The 21970-nt window shown below is 42.5% G+C and overlaps 3 protein-coding genes across 3 annotated transcripts in view; 2 read left to right on the forward strand and 1 right to left on the reverse strand. All coding sequences in view use genetic code 11, as the record gives it.

Annotated features, from left to right (window-relative positions):
* Positions 1 to 3625: 3625 nt before the first annotated feature.
* EGR_03902 (FMRFamide-activated amiloride-sensitive sodium channel) lies at positions 3626 to 5362 on the forward strand (the record flags this gene model as incomplete). Its single annotated transcript, XM_024493151.1, has 1 exon — positions 3626 to 5362. The coding sequence occupies one exon, from the start codon at positions 3626 to 3628 to the stop codon at positions 5360 to 5362; it is 1737 nt and encodes a 578-aa protein (XP_024352423.1).
* Positions 5363 to 9377: 4015 nt separating this feature from the next.
* EGR_03903 (hypothetical protein) lies at positions 9378 to 14765 on the forward strand (the record flags this gene model as incomplete). Its single annotated transcript, XM_024493152.1, has 5 exons — positions 9378 to 9499; positions 10182 to 10378; positions 13010 to 13077; positions 13991 to 14085; positions 14609 to 14765. The coding sequence occupies 5 exons, from the start codon at positions 9378 to 9380 to the stop codon at positions 14763 to 14765; spliced, it is 639 nt and encodes a 212-aa protein (XP_024352424.1).
* Positions 14766 to 20526: 5761 nt separating this feature from the next.
* The window catches only part of EGR_03904 (hypothetical protein), a gene marked incomplete at both ends in the record, with an annotated part of 6655 nt that continues 5211 nt past the window's right edge, over positions 20527 to 21970 (reverse strand). The window contains 2 exons of the mRNA XM_024493153.1: positions 20527 to 20610; positions 21405 to 21478. Coding sequence (XP_024352425.1) covers positions 20527 to 20610; positions 21405 to 21478 — 158 coding nt within the window. The remainder of the gene's footprint in view (positions 20611 to 21404; positions 21479 to 21970) is intronic.

Below are 21970 nucleotides of genomic sequence, written 5' to 3' on the forward strand. Positions count from 1 at the left end.
AGGTTTCTGACTACCAGTAGAGATGAAGAAGTGAGGTAGCCTGTATTTCGACTGTTCTGTACCAAAGCAACAGATACAAATGTAGGGGTAGAGGAAGAAATGGAAAGCAAAAGCTCTTCCAACTCCTTGAAATGCGTTTTTTAAGCTAACTTGAATTAGCCACCTTGGTATACTTTGGAGCATGAAGTAAAAGACCTCTAAATCAATCACCCCAAGTCGTGAGAAAATCCTCCTTTCGCAAAAGACTTCAATGGAATATTCAAACCTCTCCTTTTTTAATGCTAGGTAACACTCTGCCTCCACATCTTTTGCTGAAGCCAAATGCCATTTATTTAGTCCTCTCAGCAGGCGACTGTGCGTGTTGGTGGGTTGGTTTAGCTCCCATCCACATCATCCTACCCATTCCGCCAACTAACTTCTCCATTTGATTCATTTTTCGCCTCATAAAATCACGGAAACCCATCATGTTTATGGCGCTAGAAGTTGGACCAAAATCTAGTTGTTGGTAAAAGTGGGAACGAGACATATTACTGCAGACCGTAGAGAGTCCCGTTAAAGAGTTGTAAAAAGCGAGGCACAAAACGAAGGCTGCGGCTTCTGCCCAAGTGAGGCACTTCAATGTCTGATGTCACGGCAGACAATTTGCCGGAGCCAAAAACCTTGCAGCGTGCTTTCAAGAGCAGTCTCTGCACAATTTGTGCTTAAACGTTTGAAATGTTAGTCAGAGTGACGGAGGTTGAGTTTCACAGCGATGCAGTCTCACAAAAGGATGTTTTTCGAGCATCATTTGAAAGACTAACTTATGCTTCAAAATATTGCAAGACTTGTCATTTAAATCTTAAGGCATATTAAACCATGAAGATCAGAGGTTGTCCATTAAAAAGCGCAAATGCCAAACAGGCTTGTGACTAATTGCAACGAAGTCTAGAAGCCATTGCTAGAGTCCTTTTCTAATTCTCCACGTAACTTGGGATTTGTATGATGTTTCGAATGCCCTTGCCGCCGTGATGTGACATGGACCCCAGTCAGTGTAAACAAACGCATTGCAAACCCAGAGTTGGAATGTACAAAAGGCATTCATTCCATGACACAGTTGAGCGCAGTCACAACTAGTACTAGTTGGTTTGACTGCATCACTTAGGCAAAAAGCCGTTAAGTCAGACGAAATGCTGATGCCTTGCAAGGATACAAATTCCAATTCCCCAAACAACTTCTTTCGGCGTTACCGTCCTCCTTCCCCGCCAAACGATGCAATATGCTTTCAACAGGCTAAAGAATAGATGAGAGAAACAGTAAAGGTTTTACAAATAAATTATTAAGTAGCCAAACCACAACAAAAAGGCGGTTAAATACCTCTAGAGAGTCAATGTGTTTAGCTGCGGCTAATAAGAAATATCATCCACACTGTCGCTAATGTTGATAACCCATCTCATAAGGAAGCATCTTTAAATAAATATTCTACTTAGATAATCAAATCAATTTTGCATCATAATGTATAAAGAAAACGAAGAGTGATTACAGAGACACAGCAGACTCCCTTTCGCAATCATCGAGGCTTTGACAGAACCCCAGTCATCGAATTTGCATATCAGTCCTCTAGATTTAAACCATTAAAATTGCAACTGAATAGCCGAATAAATTAAAGCCATAAACACATTTTATATGGCATTTAATAACCTTCTAAATGATATTTAAGGGAATTCGGGTTTTTGGCTTTCTAATGATGGAATTGTCGTGAAAATTTTGGATTAATCGAAACAAAAACGTAATGGCCACAAAAAATCAAATATAACAAGTAATTTTTACCTGAAAAAGCAAGATGATTTTTGGATTAAGCAGCTTTAATTGCCGCATTAGGATTTTTTGTACGTGATAAATACTGGAGAGGGATTGCTCATAAATGTAGCTACATAATTCAGCTACTGCAATGGGAAAGAAGTAGTAATCGCAACATGTGGGCGAAGCAAATTTGAGCCAATTTATTTTGCATGCCCACCATACCAGTGAACTGCTTTTTGCGATTGTATGCGAGATGCTTATGCAAATGCTTGTGAAGTGGCGCGCTTAGTTCACACACTAAGCAAGGGCATCAATTCTGGGAAATAAAATGTTTTATTGAAGAGTCACTAGCAGAATTAAAAAGCGTATAATTTGAGCAACTTGCTTTAGAATGGAGATAAAAACGTTCACAAAATGAATAAGTATAATGAGCTAGTACTTTTTTAAATCATATTTAACTGCAGGAACTTTTAAATTCTTACTATATATGTATATCTCCATCATTGCGGCATAGTTTACTGGCCACGTGTACAGTCCCCAACTGGCTCTCATCCGTACCAGCACGGCCTTTTGCGACTTAAGAGAGTTCAGTGGTGACCGCAATAAGTACCTTCATACCAAAGGTAAAATCCCATTGACTTTTGGTTGTTAATAACAAATCTGGGCTTCGAAGAGAGATAATTATAATGGATGACTGTATTAAGGCAAACTCTCTGTTATCGGTTTGAAACGGCATCTGATTGTGATTAATTCATAATGTTTATTAAATTGAAATCAAGTTTTCGCGAATCGAAAGTGAGCTGAGGTACGGGTTTACTGCAGGTTCCTGGGTAAAAATATTTATCTCATCGGCTAAGAATATGGCATTCCCCAAGATTTTGCCATTAGTCAAATTCTTATACGAAATGCGATCACCATGCACAACACCTGAGTGTTTTTTTCACCGACCTGGCTTGCTCTGCAGAGGACGCGGCACCGGTAAGTTCTGGCCACGAAACACGACTACTAGGTAAAATACCCGCGAAGATGTGAAAAATGGCACATCTTCTCCGATTTTGTCACGTAAGGACTCGTTTCGGTCGAAATGGAAGACTGACGATTGATGGAACAACTGGAACGCCTCTTAAAAGAGCACGAGGCTTATATGGTTAAGTAGCAGTTATTTGGATATCTCTTTAACTAATCAGACCTCTCGGTCATCGTGGTCCGTGTCTCTGTTTGGTAGCATGACCGGAAGTTCATGTCTACAGCCTACCGCCCTTTCTGTCCTAATAAAAGCTATCCTCCCCCACCGTCATGGCCTGCCATGGCTTGGAGGGGGTGTCAGGCAGCTAAATACAAAATTTTGTACTTAAAAGGCTTGAGGATGCTGGAGGTGATGAGTGCTTTGTAGAAAGAAGTCATAATACTAGAGCATAAAAGAGCTGAGAGGCTACTGGCCTGGCCCAAGGGCCATTCTGCCTAGCGTAAGTACGCTGGAGGATGGTTACCTGTCTGCATTGTCAACAAACAGAGCTAGACAATTAATCAAGGTGTATTTTTCAGTAGAATTGCCTTTGCTACAGAATTTTATATGATAACTAAAACAAATCTACTAAATAATTAAAATTTCAAGTTGTAAATCGGAATTTAGGGGGTGATGAAGAAGATACTTAATTTTAAAATCAGCGCATGAGCATGTCACCCCGCCAACTGGGGATAAAGAACAAACAGTTTTAAGCCTTCCCTCCTCTCATTGGCTTTCCCCAGTCTGACCAATCAGACCACCGCCCATCTAAGCAGGCATGTAAGAAGGGTACCGTAACTATCACACCGGTCAGAAGTAACATGCAACATTTTTACCAAAATGGAATCAGTATCACCCAAAACTGAGTCGAAACAGTGCCTCCGAGCCCGCATATGGACAGCCTTCGTGCTTTTCTGCCGCTGCACCACTGTTCGTGGTCTAGGCAAGCTGTGGCAAGGTCCCACCTTCCTTCGCATAATCTGGGCCATCTTTGTGGTTTCAATGATGTGTGTCCTCCTCATCTCTGTGGTCCTCTTAATCCTCGATTTTCTGGCCTACGACGTCGGTGTCCACACTCGTCTTCTTCTGGACGATCCGTCGCCTTTTCCGGCACTCACGGTCTGTCATCATTATCCCTTTTCCATGCGAGCACGCAAGTTGTGGCAAGAAAAGAAGGTCCTCTCACCCGGTCAGTTTAATAGATATATGAGGAACCTGACATGGACTAATCTCCTAAATAATGATGTCAGTGCGGCCGAAGCTATCACATTTTACGACAGTCTATCAGTCTACTACCAAAATCTCAGCCCAGAGGAGGCAAAAGCACTAGGCCATGATCACCGGATCTTTCTCAACTGCATGCGCGTCTCTTCACAAACCTCCATTTTCGAGGATGATTGCCGTCTACTGAAGGGCTACCTTGTCAGACAGTTTTCCCACCATCAATATCTAAATTGTCATACCTTTGAACCAGCTGATCAAAAAGAAGCGCTGGAGACATCATTTCTTAGTCTCATGGTTAGTATGGGGCCCAAGGAAAGCTCGGATCCCGATGAACAGGCCTTCCTACCAGATATATTCGAGCAGGCGAAGGGCCTACGGGTGGTCGTCCACGAACCGGGCACGTATCCTGATCTGGAAAAATTTGGTCTTCACGCCGAGCCGGGAAAGTTAAATGAGATCGGCTATGAACCGGTGCGATGGACGAAGATGAACACGCCCACACGGCCCTGCTTCTATAAAGCGGAGAAGTATCACGATCTTGAAGGTGTCTACAACTACACTCATGAACAGTGTCTCCTGTTGTATCAACAGAAGGAGATTATAGAGGATTGTGGTTGTTACTACGTGATGAATCCGCGGCCCTCTTTGCCTACCAACGAAAAACCCTATTGTGGAAGAATGTGGCCCAATTTGGATATAGAGAAGTTTGTCAATCGTCTGGCGTGTTTACGAGATAAGTTAGATATTGCCGTTAAGAGAAAGTACGATGGAAGAGTCTGCTTACCACGATGTGAATACTACACCTACGACTCCGCCATCTCAATCACCAAATGGCGGGCACATATGTGGCAGTTATATTGGCTACGTGTTCAAACTCAGGCCGTGAGATTGGTCCAGGAGTTTACGCAGAGTAATTCAGGTAAGGACATCACAGAAAGTCTTGGCTATCGCATGTGGAAGCGGTATTTAAGCAAACGCAATCTGAGCGATATCCCAAAGGAGGCGACCTGGGTTGACTCCACCCGTCCGCCCGATGTGATCAAACAGATTAATCTGGAAATTGATGAGGGTATTTCAGCAAACGATGATGGCTTTGCTTACATAGTGCTTAAGCGCAAGTCTCAAAACACCATCGATAATACAGAAAAGTTGGTTCTAACTCTTAACGTTCTAGTCTCCCGAATTGGCGGGCTCTGTTCAGTCACCATTGGTATTACCGCCGCCTGTGTTGTGGAGATCATTGAGTTTGTCTACTATGCAAAATATCACAGGAAGACGACTGCCAGTAAGACAAAGTCTAATGTGGAAATGACCGAACAGGGAGGTGACAGACAGGTGGAAAAGAACTGTTAATTAATGACAGATTAGCCTACTCCTTACGTTATTTCCTCCACATACATCCTTCCCACGCATCGACAATACAAGCATAACCCGAAATCTCTCACTATGTACAAAAAAGATACAAATAAGTTGGACCATTGGTTTTTTTTACATGTATGTGCAAATGTATATAGATATATGTAATCGGATTTGCCCGAAAATAGAGTCTGCACTTGCCCATGAAATATACACCTGCCATTCCGAAGAGAGATACTTTTTCCTGCAATTACCCCCTACTTATCACCCTGACATTTTGTCCATTCAGGCGGAAGGATGCCCTAGTAAAACAGATACGAAGGCATGAGGTGTCCAGAATAAGAGAGAGTACCTATTCATATTTTTGTTAAAAAATAATAAAGTGCAGAAAAACGGTCTCTTTAACACCTTTTGTGGGGCTCCCCCTACCCCTAAACGTGGACAGGCGCATTCAAGCTCTAAGTGACGCCATAAACAAAACAAACGAAAAATAGGGCGGGTTTTAAACTTACTGAGAGTAAGGAAAAGGTAAACTAAAAATGTAAACTCTGGGATGGTGAGTCGGGGAAAGCTAAAAGTCTGTTTAATGGATGTGCTTAAGGTGGAACAAAAGACGGTCCAAGGTCTTTTCGCCTTTCTCTTGTTTGGAGTGGTCTATTTCAATTAAAAAATTAAAACATAAAGTCCATGTATGAGTAGACTTAGAGTAGGTGGTTAAAAATTATCATAGATACTTTTGTTTCAGGAAATAATTAGCATTCCACCGGATGAGCTCTGGGAGTTTGTTACTGACATGGCCCTAGGGCTAGACCGTCCGGTAGGTGTATAATGGCGAAGCTCCTCGATGTTCCATCAGCAAACTTACCGATAGTTAAACAAACAGTTGTGTTCCATAATATCATAGATAGAGGGCTCGTCATAGCCTTAAAATGAACCTCCACAGACAAGATGACTCCTGATTTTGCAGCTAACTTGAAAGGATTGGAAGTACACATTTTCATTCCTCCCTTGATTTTATCCTGCCAGGTCTACTTTTAGGGGCGCCAAATTTTCCTTTGAGATAGGGCCTACAAAAAAGCCGTAAAAGTTAAATCGTTTGCTTCACATACTGACGGAAATAGTTGATGACAGGGGAGGAGAAGGGAGGTGGACGAAGGCTGGGGAAGTGGGAGAAAAGAAACTTCCATCCAACTTTTGAACTCGGATACCATTTAAGGCGATGCATAAAAAGGCAAAATGACCTCCTGGCTTCAACTTTAACTAGCCCTACGACCTTTTGCATTGGTAATAAACAGTTTTTTGTACATGGGAAGGCCAAATGTGACAAATGACAAGAAGGAATTCGATTTGGTCCTTCTACAGTTGTCACGAGTGCGAGTTGAAGACGCGCATTTTATTTACAGAAGTCATTTCCCTTCAGTTTCATCTACGCATTATTTACGAAGTACTGGCAAAGGAGATTTCTTTTCCCCTAGTTCTCACAACCCTGCCCCGTCCATTTGTAAATATCCTCCTTCTCTCAGTTCTTCCGTGCCTTCGCTTAAATAACTCCACCTCCGCCTCATTGAACGGGGAGGGAACTTTTTCCTCACTAGCTAGTAACTTCTCTACCTTACGGAGGAAGGAGACAGAGGTAACCACTGGGGTGCAAAAAGCCATTCTTTACTAACGACGTCAAAGAGTATGAGGATTTTTTAAAGCTTAGGGCAGTAAAACTATTTTTCATTCACAAATATGACTTCCGATCAACTTTTCTCCCAAATTGCGCATTAGATGGGGACGTAGGAGCAACTAATTATGCAAGTAAAGTCAGTCACTTCTAATCTACAGAAGTTGGTCATAAAAATTCAGTGCTGCATGAAGAATGTCTCACCACTCGGCTTGTTTTAAGCATTGAATTAGAGAATTCAAACCTTTTGAGGGTTAGGTTTAAAGTTGGTTTACCCCTCCCTCTATAAAGGGGGACGATTTTGTCCTGCAATAAAACCCCGAGGGAGGAGGCTTAAAAGTTTCGATAAAGCACCGAAAATAGTGGAAAAAATGAGAAAAATAAGTTTGATTTTAAGTTAGTTATTTTTTCTGCGTGTGTAAAGACAGTCCCCTTAAAAGGTCTTTAACACCCAACTGATAGAGGTGTCACTAACACGGAATCGGAGCCGAGGCAAGGGAAGGATTTACTCAGGTTGCAAAGCTTTCTCCCAGAGTGCGCTCCTTAAAAGCAGAAAGGGTATTCACTTTTGTCTTCCTTCTGCTATAAAGCATCTGATTCCTACTAGTATTGGAAAAGGTTTCCATTTGTTAGCTGAATTTGTCATTTTTATGAGCCTTAAGTAGCCCAACGGCCTCCCTGCAGAAACCACAAGAGGCCTGAGTCGAGGTAGATCTGTGCAGAGGTGGCAGTGCAGTAAATACCCCATCGGACAGGGATGGTGGCCTCAAATGGAGGAATTATTCCACGAAGGCAAACATACAACCTCACTGAAGATATTTGTGCTGCCTAACTCATCGCCTTACCACCTACGTCGTCGATGAAGTAATCTGTGGAATAAAACCTAACCAACAGAGGAAAAAAATTCAAGTAGTGATGCATCTTGCCGCTTTCAACGCACCGGGAGTTGCGTAGCCTTTAAGATCTGCATTCGCGAGGAGGCGAGACAGGTCGGCTTGGTGCTCTACAACGGAGGCGTTTCGCATATCTATCGGTATTCGTGGGGACTTTTGCCTAAAGTAGAGCCAATTTGGCACCTGTAGCACCCCAAGACTTTTTAAAGACAGAAGAAAACGCTTTGATGATATGGGGAAAGGCATGGTCCAAAGGCAAGGACGCTCAACGAAGGAAAATTGGCGGAAGCTCTGTTTGGCCTGTTACTAAAACTGAGAGTTAAACAAACAATTGACGTTTAACATACTAAACTAAATTACTTCTTATGAGCAATTTGCTATCTTTTAGCCACATTTCCGACTTTCAGAATTACTAAATGCCCGACTTTGAGCCCCAAAAAAGCGAATAATCTTTCAGCTCTTTGGAAAGGGCGATTTGATACGGCGAATTACCCAGGGTAAACAAAAGAATGTCCGATGGAAGGACCACGGAGTGGTTTTTCAGAGCAGGTGAACATCGCCGTGATTCACTGAAGTAATTTTACCCTAAATTCTTCCTTAAAATATACTGCAAGTCAAGTGACCGGAAGTGAAGCAAAATGTAGCAAAATTACGAGAAGGGGAACAGGAAGTAGGGGAAGAAGTGGTTCTTAAGAGAGCAGGAGAGAGAGATGCCTCGGATGACCGCCTTGTTAAAAGGATTTGAAAAGGGAATGGTTTCGTTCAGTTAACTTGTAATTTCCTTTTCTACCTTCAATTTCTATGGGAAAAAACTTGCTTGTTTAACTCTTCGGTTTGGTACCAGGCCGCTTAGGGGCACCACCACTGTACCTTAGTCGGGTGGGCTGGCCTTCGTGCCGTACCAGTACCCCCCCAGTCCTCTTGTAGGTCGACAATGCATACGGTGCATGAGTGTTATGTCTTTTTTAATCTTTGGGGAAGTCTAGGGGGAACACATTTGTGGCACCGGTAAATGGACTCGACTCTAGTGGACAACCACCCGACTTCTACTACTGGGTCGTGAGCCCTTAGCTGGACTGAAGTGCATATCAGGGAATAGGTGGTGATTCCAGGCAGAAGGGTTGAAAATTACCTCCACCTCCGGCACCCACCCCAATTCCGTGTTCCGCATGAATGCTGTCATTAACGGAGACAACACTAGTTGCGTATCATCTCGAAAAATTCCTTCTGGAGCTGTCAACGATGCCATTCCAGTGAACATGCAAGACCTCCTCTACCTCTACGAGTCAAATGAAACCCTGAGTTATAGTTGGACAGCTCCAGAGTGAGAACAACATGGTGAGGAAGAACAGACGGGAAAGCTTATTCCCACGAAATAATTTTAAACTCCGTCCTTTTTTACATGACTCAGCATTTTTGCCAGTGTTCTTACGACTACCGATGGACATGCATGATGATAATTAGCACATCCCTCCTTCATCATCCTCCATATCTAGTAAAATGGCCAAGAGGGAATAGTGATGTAGTGGTAAAGCACTTTCTCAATTTCGTGGAAATTCGGTGGCCCGAACGGTTAGCTGGGGGGTTTTTCTTACAGCGCCGACTACGTTGTGATGGTCGACGAGGGTATTTTACCAAGACGACCCCCAGAGAAGACGCTCCAATGTGCTTATTCAACCCTGTTTTGGTAAGGAGTTGCTTAGGTGCTCTGCTACTGTCCCTTAGCCGGGTGGGCTGGTCTCTGGGCCATGCCAGCAGCCCCTACCCAGTCCTTCTCCTTGTCAATGATACATATTCTGCCCAAGTATTATGCCTCATTTGGTTTTCAGCGAAGTCTTGGGGCGCCACATCAGTGCTTGTCTTATTTTGGGTCGTTCTAGCCTTCAAACGTAGCTCTGCCCCGCACATCGACCCCAGCCAAAAAGTGATTGAAAAGTCGCACAACGCGAATCCAGATAAACAATACCATCTCTAGGGTATTTACCTCCTTTTACACTCACTTGCTCGAAGACATGTTTTGTTTAGACAGAAATGAGCGTCTTGAAAGAGAGTCCCTCTTTCCAACTTGCAGAAAGCATTGCAGGAGTAACCATTCAGCCTGGCCTCGTGAATTGGACGTGAAGGAATATAAATTAATTGCTTACCGACCTGCCTTATTGACCGATTAACTTTTCCGAGTTTTGCGAGTCAACAATCGAGCCTCAACTCTGCTCTCAATCGTAATTGGACCGATTGAAATATCACATTTTCAAAGGAACGGAGGAGGAAGTACTTATGGGCGACTTATAAAGTCCAGAAATCATACTAAAGTTGGGCAGAAAGTTCCATCTTTCCCTGCGGGAAGAGAAAGTATTCGACATCAGCAAAAGGAAACTGACAGTATTTTCAACTACATGCTAGTGGTTGACACATTTTTCGCGGACGGGTCTGGTTCATTCGCACCTAGAGGAGGTAAAGGGTGCTTGTGTCAGCGAGTGATGATGGTTGGAAGGTCTTGACAGTGAGGGCGCTAAACCCAGGTATATCCACACAGAATTTGGAGTCCTTTAGTACAATGCCATGGCACACTCTACAGCTTCGACCGTCTGTCAGTGAAGGTACCTCACCCGGTGATTGTACGCATGACAAGTTCAGTGTCCAACCTGTCCGTGAAAATGACGAATGTACTCATTTACCGAGAGGTGTCAGTTTAAGGAGTTAGTGCACGTTGGACACCAAGACGACTTGGGCCTCTTGATCACCAATACAGTGAACGAAGCGAAGTAGTCTACGCGGAAATGTTCCAATCACCTATGCGACCTATATTATACCAAGGCTGCATAACGGATACGATTGGAACGCTAGAGTGGGTGTAGAACAGGAATTTAAAGGGAATTCGAAAGTGGCTTCCACTTCTTGAAATGTGTTTTTTTATTTGAATGAGCTCAAATGTCGCAGTCTCACTTGAACCACTTCCGGTGTAACCTGACGCTATTCACTTATGCCCACGACTAGTCAAGACAATTTCCCTTTTTCAGTCAAATTTGGTAAACACAAAATACCCATTTATTGTTTTAATGAATTGTTTAAAAGGTGCAGGATTGAAAGACCGCAGTAAACCGATGTAATCTCCTACTGTAAAGCGAAAAATGTGACAGTTGAAATCCGCTGAGGTTGGATTTATTTTATAGACGTAGAAAGGACTGTCTGCCTTCTTTCCCGAAAACGACTTTTAATTTAACAATAAATTGGTAGAACTTACGTTATTTTCCGCTTGTGTCGTGATGCCCGATTTCTTACCATCCCTCTCCGTCACGAAGGGGGGTTAAAGATTCGACGTCGCAGGGAACAAAGTAGACAGAGTGATCGCAAAAAATTAGCCTTTTAACGTGCAATTTGTAGCGCTGCGAGACCCCTCTGAAGATAAAAGAAAGAATATGTATTACCGACGTGGGGAAGGGTGTGGAGCCACTTGGAGGGGGTACAGTGGCAGGGTACACAAACATCTCCATAAATTAAGCATAGCCTTGTGGGGATGAGGTGACTCGTACCTTAAAAGTGCAGGATGGATAGAGAGTGGGTGGCTTAGAGATAATCCATGACCCTTTTGTTCGACCTAATGAGTGTGACAATAAAATGGCACTCCTAACCGCAACCCAACCTGTCGGCTGCAAACACTGCGAAGACGACTGAGAAGGAAGTGTAAAAACAGTATGAAGAATTTCAAAGCTCTCATGAGGGTAGAATCCATTCTTTAGCTTCCACCACATTCGTTCCCCCTACCAAATTACTGGATGTTGCTCCGCCCACGTCAATCTTTAGGCAGCATGTCACCAGCGGTATTTGACACCTTATTGCTAATGATGCGTATTGGAGGATCGACCCCGCATGATGAAGCACCTTTAAGTTTAAACAGATAAGAACCCTAAGTCATAGATAATAAATCTGATGAGAAGGCAGCTTTGGAACCGAGTCAAGCCTGCTCTGAATCATGTCTGGTTCAACCGTCATTCTGTGAATGGAGGGTTCGAAATGAAGGGAGTATATATATCTGGGATATCTGTAACCCCAGAATACGTTGCTGCTACAAATTTTTTAAGAGACTCCCCTTTTTATGACAAACTCTGAACATTGTAGAACGTCTTAATCCCTCTGGATTGGCCTATATTACATATCGATGCACTTAATAGGTGCTAATACTCACTATAAGGTCAAGGCCAATGAAATACAATAAACGCGTGAGACCGAAAACGCCTCGGGTCTTCTGCATTCTCTCATAGCCAGTTAGTAATCATGGTTTCACCCTCCGTATCACCTCCGGGAAGCGATGCTGTCTCCAAAGTCCTGTCTGTTGATTTCTCCGTGGAGGAGGTCGACAACAGCGCCCATGTACACCGGTTTAAGATCCTAATTCTCATCCAGATTACTACTAAGCATTCTAGTGGGCCGTGCTGATCATTGCGTAAGTTTCTTCGATCGACCGATATGTACGGCAGATCAAATATCTTGTCAAATAGGAGTTAAGTAAAGTCAGTTAACAACTTCTTACGACCATAGATTATATACAAGCTTAGTAGCCCGGAAAATGAAGTTGTATAACCGAGGCATAGCACTCTGCCTCTTAACAATGCCAATTAATTATTAAGCAAAGACAAGGCCCTTCAGAGTATGGAGTTGCCTTATTTCCTAATTGTAATGCGACGACTACGGCTTTGTAGTCAACATCATTTGTCTGGGTTGATGCCATGGTGCCTGGAGAGGAGAGAGAAGTGTGAGAGAACAAAGCACCTTTCCTTTTGGAAGGCTCCTCCTTTATGCATTCCAATGTACCAAGGCCATACATCCTGGTTATAATAGAAGCGGTTGGAGTCGCTTTCAACTGACTACTCACTCGGTAAAAAAAATGAATGGCGGAGTTAGGAATAATTATTATAAGAAACAATAGAAAAGACTTTTAAAATCACGCGGGAATGCAACCACCCTTCCCATTCACTGCAGTGACTGAGCTCAGGGGGATCTACCGATTTTGGCTGGGGGAAAATTGGCAGGATAAAAGCATGCCGTGTTGAAGTTGATAAATGCTTTATTTTGGCGTATAAAAAGGAGAGAATCGTAAAGCCGTAAACAACTTGCCACCAAAACAAAAAGAATCGGGAGTTATACGCGCCCTAGTAAATCAACGCTCGATTTAGACCTCCCTCAAATTCTAGTGAATTATCCCTTCCAGGGGTGGTGGATTCAAGTTCCCCTCCGTTCTAATTAAAAGTGATAGTAAGAAGTGAGTCTGGAGGGGACCAACCTCGACCATAGATTAATAGACCTGACATGTGAATGCCTCTCCGCAAATAATGGCGCAGTGGAGTCTGAAAGATCGTTTATGTCGGACACGAGATTCTAGTAAATGCCAGAAGGGGACGTGACTTCTATAGTCCCTCTGTTGTGATCCTTTGGTCTGGGGTTGAGCCATTAAGCTGGGTTATCTCTTACCCATGCCAATAAAGTGTCCCAGTCCATCTTAAAAGCGTTCAAGGATGGACGGGTATGGAAAGGACTTAATTATAATCGTAAAGAAGGGTTGGAAGCTGGAGCTGGTACCGTTGAGGTACCACACGTGGTGTATGCTAAAGCCAAGCCCGGTCCTCACACCTTATATCGAGAGGGTTCACAAGTACGGCAAGCGTTTGCTTAACAGATGTTAATGGGTGGAGATGCCCAGTACACCGATGGCGAAGGGTTTTCGGATGTCCTGAGAGGGTCCGACCTCTACTGACAAGTCATTCTGCCTCAAAATTTGCTTTCCGGGTGTAATTTAAGCTTTGAGCCTGTTGTAAATGGGAATCAATTTGCCACACTTAACATCTCCCTCGTGTATGTAAAGTCTTGTTTCATCCTGAACACATTCTACTCCCAAAAGACGTAAATCGAAATTGTTACCTCATAAATGCCTTATTAAATCTCCTTTATTTAGTATCGTTTAACAAGTCCAGTACGCACTCTTCTCCAAGTGGTCCGTAGCGATCGAGCTAACCTCGGTGATGGAGAAAGCAATTTGGGAGCAAAAAACCTCTTTAAACCTTTATTAAGGAGGAAAATCTCTCATTCAAGACGATTACATTTGAAAAAACAATAATTTCCTTGGTGTACACTTCCCCTTTGACGATAAATAACTGCGGAGGGAGGTAAATATTTCTAACAGACACTTAGAATGATTCAGCTTGACAATCGAGTCAACTGATATCGATTAATAGAAGAAGAAGTGAATTTTATATAAATTGCAACTTTTTAAATGCAGTAAAAATTTACTCAGAATCCGTAAAACCCAAGCATTGACAGACGATAAGCCGTCAGATGACACCGACTTCGTGCCTGGTTGGGGCGGGGGCTGTCATTCTGTCCCCCGAGGCGGAGACAAACAGCGGTTTCCCCAATAAAACGTGAATCATCTGTGATTCCTCCATACCATACAGGAATAAAGTGTCTTCCTCTAGCTAGTCTTCCTGATTTCACTGGCTTGAGACCGGTGGTTAGACGGGAGAAAAAGAACTACCAGCAGTGTCCAAATTCAGCGCATTCAATGATGACATGGCGACAGAGAAAGGTTACATTGCATCCAAGTTACAACTAACTGCCACTTTTCTTGCATCTCGGCACCTTGTTTCGGTGCAAAAGGATGTCAGAAATGTTAGTTTTTTCTTCATTCAGGCAGGAAATGTGTATTGTTGTATTGTTTGCCCTCCAGAAAAGTCCTCCTCGCCCAGTTCACCTTACATCTATTCATAATTACAGAGTGCCTAAATCCACACATTTTGTCAAGAAACTTGCTCACATTAACTCCTTTTTAATTCCAGACGAGGACTAAATGAGGAATTAAGGGGAGAGTCACCTTTGAGAAGCTATAATTCAGCCATAAAAAGGTGATGCTAGGGTTTACCGTGACCCTTTTAATATTATCAAAACCAAGTTCGTATTTTGGCACACACAAAGTAACCCAAAGCGTGAGGCTTGTTTGGTTCGACTGGAGATGGAAGGCAGGCAGGGAGGAATTAAATCTTAATGACTGGGGTACAGCCTTTTATTACCACCTCGTGTGATTAACCGACGACGAAATCTGTCACGGCATCGAATGCAGGAAATTACAAGGACATGTCATGGTAAAAAAAGCATTTTGTTGTAAGGTCCCTGTGTCTTCATCCGAGTCAATTTCGGTTGTGTTGATGTTGTTATGAATTTTAAAATGCCACCTGTTTTGGACACACGAGAGGAGAGGGTCCCCAAGATAGATTGGTGAAATGTCAGTTTCTAAATAGAAAAAATGAGGTTCAAAGAGGTGACAAATACAGTTTATTTCAAGTATTTAAAAAAGACCTAAACTGCAGCTTTGTTACAGAAAGATTTGTCAGTAGAAGTGAATCGCTTTTGAGAAAGTGTGAGAAAGACAGTCTCGGTATCCAATTCGTGCCAACAAATCTTCATGTCTCTTGAGCAAGATCACAGCAGGTCATGCTTTGGTGGGTGCCACAACTGTCAACTGAGAATCATTGCGGCCAAAATCACCACCAACAGATTCATTTTCAGCCGTTATCGGAATTTTGGCACACGCCAAATGCCGAATCGCAGCATTTTTATGCGCTTAAGGCCTTCCACACGAGGGGATACGATTCATGCCTCTGTTATTTGTCATTATCCCACGCCGTGGCTGTTGTGCTAGTGCTCGGTAGCTTAATTAATGGTTGTTTGGACGGGTCCACAGCACGTGTCTCGACTGCTAACGTTCAAAATGATGCACATTTTACCGGAAACTTCGTACAACACCGCCATCTTTGCATCCACAAACCTTTTTCGTCTCCCCAAATTTTAATTTCTAGGCTGGTCTCCCAACTATTCTGTAAGTTGGTTGCGGACCCGCCGTTAGACCTGAGAGCCTTATCCTGTTTCGGACGCTCCATATCTGCTTAGTTTAAGCAAGGGTGACTAGGTAATCCATCTTGCAAAGGTAACTGACCATTTACAATCATCAACAGGGATGTTGTAATCCTAGTTATGCTTCAAAAACAAAGTTGTGTTCGCAAAACCCAGAACACAATCACGCTGAAAATAAAAATGGAGGGAATTTTGCGTTCAAACCATGATGGCTAGTGACTGGATGAAACGCCCTTGGCTACTTTCAGCCGAGAGGAAATGGTGCCTTTCATATGTTTACCTTCTATGACAGCATTCTTTGTTAGTCACTGACTTCCGTATTGTATAAATCAAGGTCAGTGTAAGGGGGAAAAACAGGAAGCGATCAAAATGCCAAACAGAATAAACTTTATTGCACTCCTCAACGCTTACCACTATGTCTGCAATTTCTGCCACTGAATTAATATTAATAAAGCTTTTGGAAGAGTAAAAAAGAGAAACTTTAGAGGAGTAATATTGCCGGGGTAATAGTTGTGGATAAGACTAATACAAGGACATATAATTGGGTTAAGACTTTAGTGCATTGAAGTTTTATGCTACCGAGCGTGTCAAAAATAAAGTGAAACCGTTGCCTGCAAAAAATGCTCTGTAATTTATCTAGAGTTAGAATTTATTTTATTTCATACAAAGCAAAAAAGTTGGTGAATTTATATCATTTTTAGGGCATGCTTAAAGACACTGGTACTTTGGACCTCCCAGGCCTCCTGTGGCACAGTAATTTAATCTTCATTTATACAGACATGGGTTGCTGTCATTTCAACAATGGCTTAAGAGGCTGTAATAAGCATCTACGTACGATGGAAATGATCCTCGTGACTTCGCTTATTCAGAGCTGTCCGCACTAGACGAGTTAATATGAGGAGACTCAGTGGCGCAGGCCGAAAATGTCCGATTATGGTAAAATCCCATCTTCCAGCTCCTGCCTTATAGTAGGTGCGTTTTGAACAAATTCTTGTCACGGCCGAAGCCGAAGATTTACACTGTGGATCGCCAGGGTCGATGCCGGAAAGAACAAGAGGGCTATGGGGTGAACTGACCTTTGATTTAATGTGCATTTAATTACATGGGCTCTTCACTTCCTACGCAAGTGTGTGACTACACGTACCTCCGGTCAAGCCTGTGGCCTTCAAGCCCTCTTGTAGGTTAATTCTGCATCTTTCTCCACATTGATGTTGCTTGAAAAGTTTTTGAAAGGACAAAATACACTTCCCCCTTAAGTGAAGGCTCTTCTTCTTGCGGCACAGCCTAATGAAAGAACTGTCTCTAAGTGGAATGAATAATCAACGACCGTCTTTAAGTAGCCTTTAAAATCACCATGGTGAAATGAGCATTTGGACAAACAAGAATTATCTATCGAGCTACAAGAGAAATATTACTCATATTTGTCAGTAAAGTATATAAAAACCACTTCTAAAACTAATGGAGCTATAATGGCTTAAGAAGCATTCAAAACAGACAAAAGAGTTGCCAGTGCCTATCTCACTGATTGCATAGACAAGTAATTTTTAGCAGGTACTTTGTATGCACTTGAGAAATATACCAGTCGGAATTACCATCACCATGAGAACTGCAATGGTTTTGGACCTTTTAAAACCACTAAATAACTTGGTAGCAACATTTTACAATTGCTGTACAAACTTCATTCTGAAAAAGTTTTAGAGCTTAAACTTGAAATTTATGTAGCAAAAGGGTGCACCTTACCCATCGCGCCAATTGCAGCAGTCAAAAGCAAGATTTTTCCTGAATTAAAAAAAAATTTTTACAAGCATAAATCACCGCTGTTTATGCACAATATGGACTGTACTCTAGTCTTTAATGAACATTTGGATTCGATACATATATTTCACACTGTGCTGAGGAGATTTTAAACCGAGACAATCACATGATGCTTCGCGGAAAGACAAAAACACTTCGCATGTTTACGGGATTTGGCTCATAAATACCTGCTCTCATTTCTTTGTCTAATAAATCAGGGAAGTTGTTGACTTTCTTAAAGTACAACAAACGGAACACTAAGAGTGTTTTGCAGTAAGTAGAAAACTAACTCATATATATAAAGGGTTTTAGAACAGCTAAAGGAGTGGCTACGACGACCCGCTTTGCACTCTGTTTTAACACTTCCGGTCCCTATGTCAAGTGTATATGACACCTCAAAGTTTCTGCCCATGACCACAAGTCGCACATACGTGACATGTGCTTTATCAATTTGTGATAACTTTGGTACAAGCAGTTCGTTTCGTAAGCAGATGCCCTCAAATTGATCTGGCCTAAAATCACTCCCTCTGGCTTGCATGCATATCTTTGTGCTGGTGATATTCATCTCTCTCCGTGACATTTTGATCAAAGTCATGTAAAATGTGTTTCACCTGAATTTGGCGTTTTCAAATTCCTGCTTGATGTCTGACAATACTTCTTCAACTAAAACAATGTTGATGAAAAGTTTAGATGTATTGTTGAAATTAATAGGAGAAAACTTTTAGATTAATAAAGTGTAAGAGCACCATTTGTGTTAATTCTAGGTACCTTTAATTTAATGTCTATGTTGCAGGTTTCCTTCAAATTGGCAGGGAGGAGAGGCGATATCTCTGCTATCATTACTTCTGTGTAAGGATATCCCTAATTATGACTTAAATTCAAAACGGACTGACATTTCTTGTGATGGCACACTTAACTACGCCAACTATTTGGGTGTCCGCAGCCTTGGTTTGTACCTCGATGGTTTGGCGTTCCATACACAACCACTGATTCCTGGTACTCCTGCAAGTTAAAAACATCCTTTTCTACCGTTATGATCCCAAAAATACCTTTAACAAGGTACATGAGTGGCATAGGTCAGCAAATGATGAAAAGGCATCGAATTTTGACGGCACAGATAGATGGGACCTTTTTAAGGGTGGCTGACTTGGAGGGGGCTTGCGACAAAGCAATTTGATGAGAATGCGGCCTATTTTACCATTTATGTAATACGATGGTTGTTTATTTCTTGGTATTGATGAGGAGCCTCTTTTGACTTGGCCTTTACACCACTCCGGGTGGACTGGCCTTCGGGCCATGCCAGTAGCCCAAATACCTTCTCTGTGGAAGTAGGTGCGTGCATGCAGCAGCGTAGTGTGATGAATGCAATTTCACGCCAACCATCCGTTATCAGCTCATTTAAAAAGTTTTAAGCACAAATTGTGCAAAGATGAGACATTCAGCCCCCCAGAAGTACGTGGCTGACGAACCCGGCCTTGGTGGTTTTAAAACGCAACACAGTAGACATTCCTGTAGAATATCACCTATTTTGGATGAATAAAATTATGGTGGAGTTGCAAAAGAGCCGAGGACCTTCACGGGATTAGTGAGCACAAGCATTGGCGAGTCTCGAGAAGTTAGTGTCAGACTGTTCTGGTATGGTTTAAACGTGTGGAAGCACTGCTTTGCGCAAAGCAAAAGGTCTAATATTTCCAAATGTAGTAGCCTTTGTCTCCCATACCTCAAATTTTTTGAATTATTGTAATTTTACCATTCCTGTTAATTAGCTCGCATTTGTAATGACAGTAGGCGAACCCGCTCCAAGTGACCTTACAGAGAGATGAAATTGACGGACTCAGTACGGAATGAGGTCGACTTTGGCAGGCCATCAATTTTGCTGGATAGGCGATCGACAACTGTATCAAGTTTAGCAAATCGAACCAGCCCCTAAGGGTCATAATTGGAGACTGTGATGACCTCCTCTACAAAAGTGACTTACTTCTAGCCTTTGCCTTTATCTTCCAATTCATCGCCGCCTAGATACAGTTCACTTTGTGGAAGATGGGGTACTCCAGGACCTCAACCACATCTACATTATAAGTTCCATTGATGAACACCATCACCACCGTTTTATGCTTTAGCCATGCCGCCCCAGATTGCAACTCGTGGTTAATTAAGCTATCGCGGGGAGATTGATTGTGATTGAGATGCGAAGAAATAACCGCGAGTTAATGGCGAGGACAGCGAGTTGTAGCTGCGTAGACTCTTCAGCCTCTCTGCAGCCTCCCTTTTCCATTTTCAGACCTTTCTACAACTAGGTGGGGAATTAACTTGACTTTGAAACAGGGAAGTGTTTTGTTTTAAAATTAATAAACAGGTGCAAATAAAATTTTTATTTCAACCTCTTACTGTCTAGTCAAGAATCGACATCCTCTTGCCTTTTCCAAGTGGGTGGTTTTCCTTGGAAACCGTGAATTCTTCCAGTGAGACCAGTAAACACTGAGTCTTCTTTCTTGAAGAAATATTTATGCCTTACATTTGCCTCTGATAACTAATTTGGTATATTTGGGAGAAGATACTTCCTTGTTCCATTTCAAAGCATGATTATCTTGCTTCCAACCGCTTCATTTACGGGGTAGTCCTTTGAGATATGCCTCTTCCCACTTCCCTAATATGCCAGTGTAACACTGCGACCCCACACCTGACCTCGGGAGCCACGCTACAAATATTGTAATGAAATAAAGAGTCGCTGAAATGCGTGCGATCTGCTCATTGCCGGCTATGGCAAGAGCTCAACTTGTCTCTTTCAACATCATTTAGACGTCCGTGGTGCTTTACCTTACTAGGAAAGTACCGTTTCTTGGTTTTATTTCCCAAGAGTCATTTGTTCTCTTTCCCAACTTCTGACAAGCTAACACCATCCGCCTCTAAAAAGACACCTTTATCTTTAATAATCGCATTGATGCATTAAAAAATTGCCCAGGGCGGTCCAAAAAGGCAACTTTTTCTACCTGGAGAAAAAAAAAAACAAAGTGCTTGCAGGTAGAGATTTTGGCGAGATCGTGGGGTTATGATAAGCTAAAATTTTCCCCACACCGTAGTCCAACAAATTCCCATGACTACGCAGTGGCTATTTGGAACTGTGATCGGTGCCTTAGTGACGATAGACCACCTTTCCTTTCCAAGATAGTGGTTAAAGTAATCGGGATGGGTTTACAATTAAAACCTGACGTGGTTGGGGTACGCAGGATTAACAACTGCTCACTACTATGTAGACGGATGTGCTACTTAAAACGGGAGATAAGTAGATTCCAACGAATCTGCCATTCTTTTCTCTGCTAAGTTTTTAGTCTTATGCACCGAAACGCTGTTAACGTATCGTCTACTAGTGGTTCACAATAGTGGCTCTTCAATATTTTTATCTGAGTCCTCAAGTCGCAAATATGTGACGCGTTCTCTATGAGCTAAATTGGACCGGTTGGTTGGGTTTCAGGATAGTAAGAAGTTGATTAAAGTTCTTAATTCAAAGCTAACTAATTTCTTCCACCCCATTTTTTGAGCTGCAGGCTTTGGTCTCGTCAGCTGGGTGTCATGCTACAGCACTAAAATTCCTACCCTGCAGTAGCCGATCTTCTTCCGAGACAATGGCATCGAATGCACTAACAACTGTAGGCGGTTTCGACTCCAGTCGCTAGTATGATGAAAGTAGGTGAACAAACTCTAGATTCAAATCACTGTGACTAGTGCGCTCTTTAATAGTAAATCTTGCCACCAATGCGACTATACTCCTTCCGCCCGCCGAAACCTTGCCATTTGCCACAACATTGTGCAACATCATAGCAGCAACGCATGAGAACAGTAAAAACTCTTGATTCTCGCCTTAAATATGAGAGAACATATATAAGTCTATAATATTAATGAGACATTTCAGTGGCAGTAGCCAGAACCCGAAGCACCTTTGTACATTCAGCGGGAAGTGAAGGCCAAGGAGTCGTTGACTTAGTTGAAGGCCCGTGGGTAGATAAGTTCAACACCGTCCAGTTCACGGGCCAACTTCTTCACGTAGGCCAGGAGGCAAGCTTGAAAGGCGCTGATCGGAACCTGATTCGCTCGCAGACGCTCACCCATCAACTGCTCACACACCTCCAGTGCCTCGTCCACCCGTTGGCTCGAAATAAGTCGATCCTGAATCAAGTAGAAGCTAAATTCTGAGACCAGTCTGGTCCATAAATAATGATAATCTTTTCTGTTTTTGCATAGTTTCGACCATCAACAGTGGCACCTCTTTGGACGTTGGATTTTTTCTAGTAACAAGACTAGAGTGAACCTGAATTCCAAAGTGTGATGCTTTTTTCAACATTAATACAAGTT

The sequence above is a fragment of the Echinococcus granulosus genome (genome assembly GCF_000524195.1).
Source record: "Echinococcus granulosus chromosome Unknown EG_S00022, whole genome shotgun sequence".
Lineage (NCBI taxonomy): Eukaryota > Metazoa > Platyhelminthes > Cestoda > Cyclophyllidea > Taeniidae > Echinococcus > Echinococcus granulosus.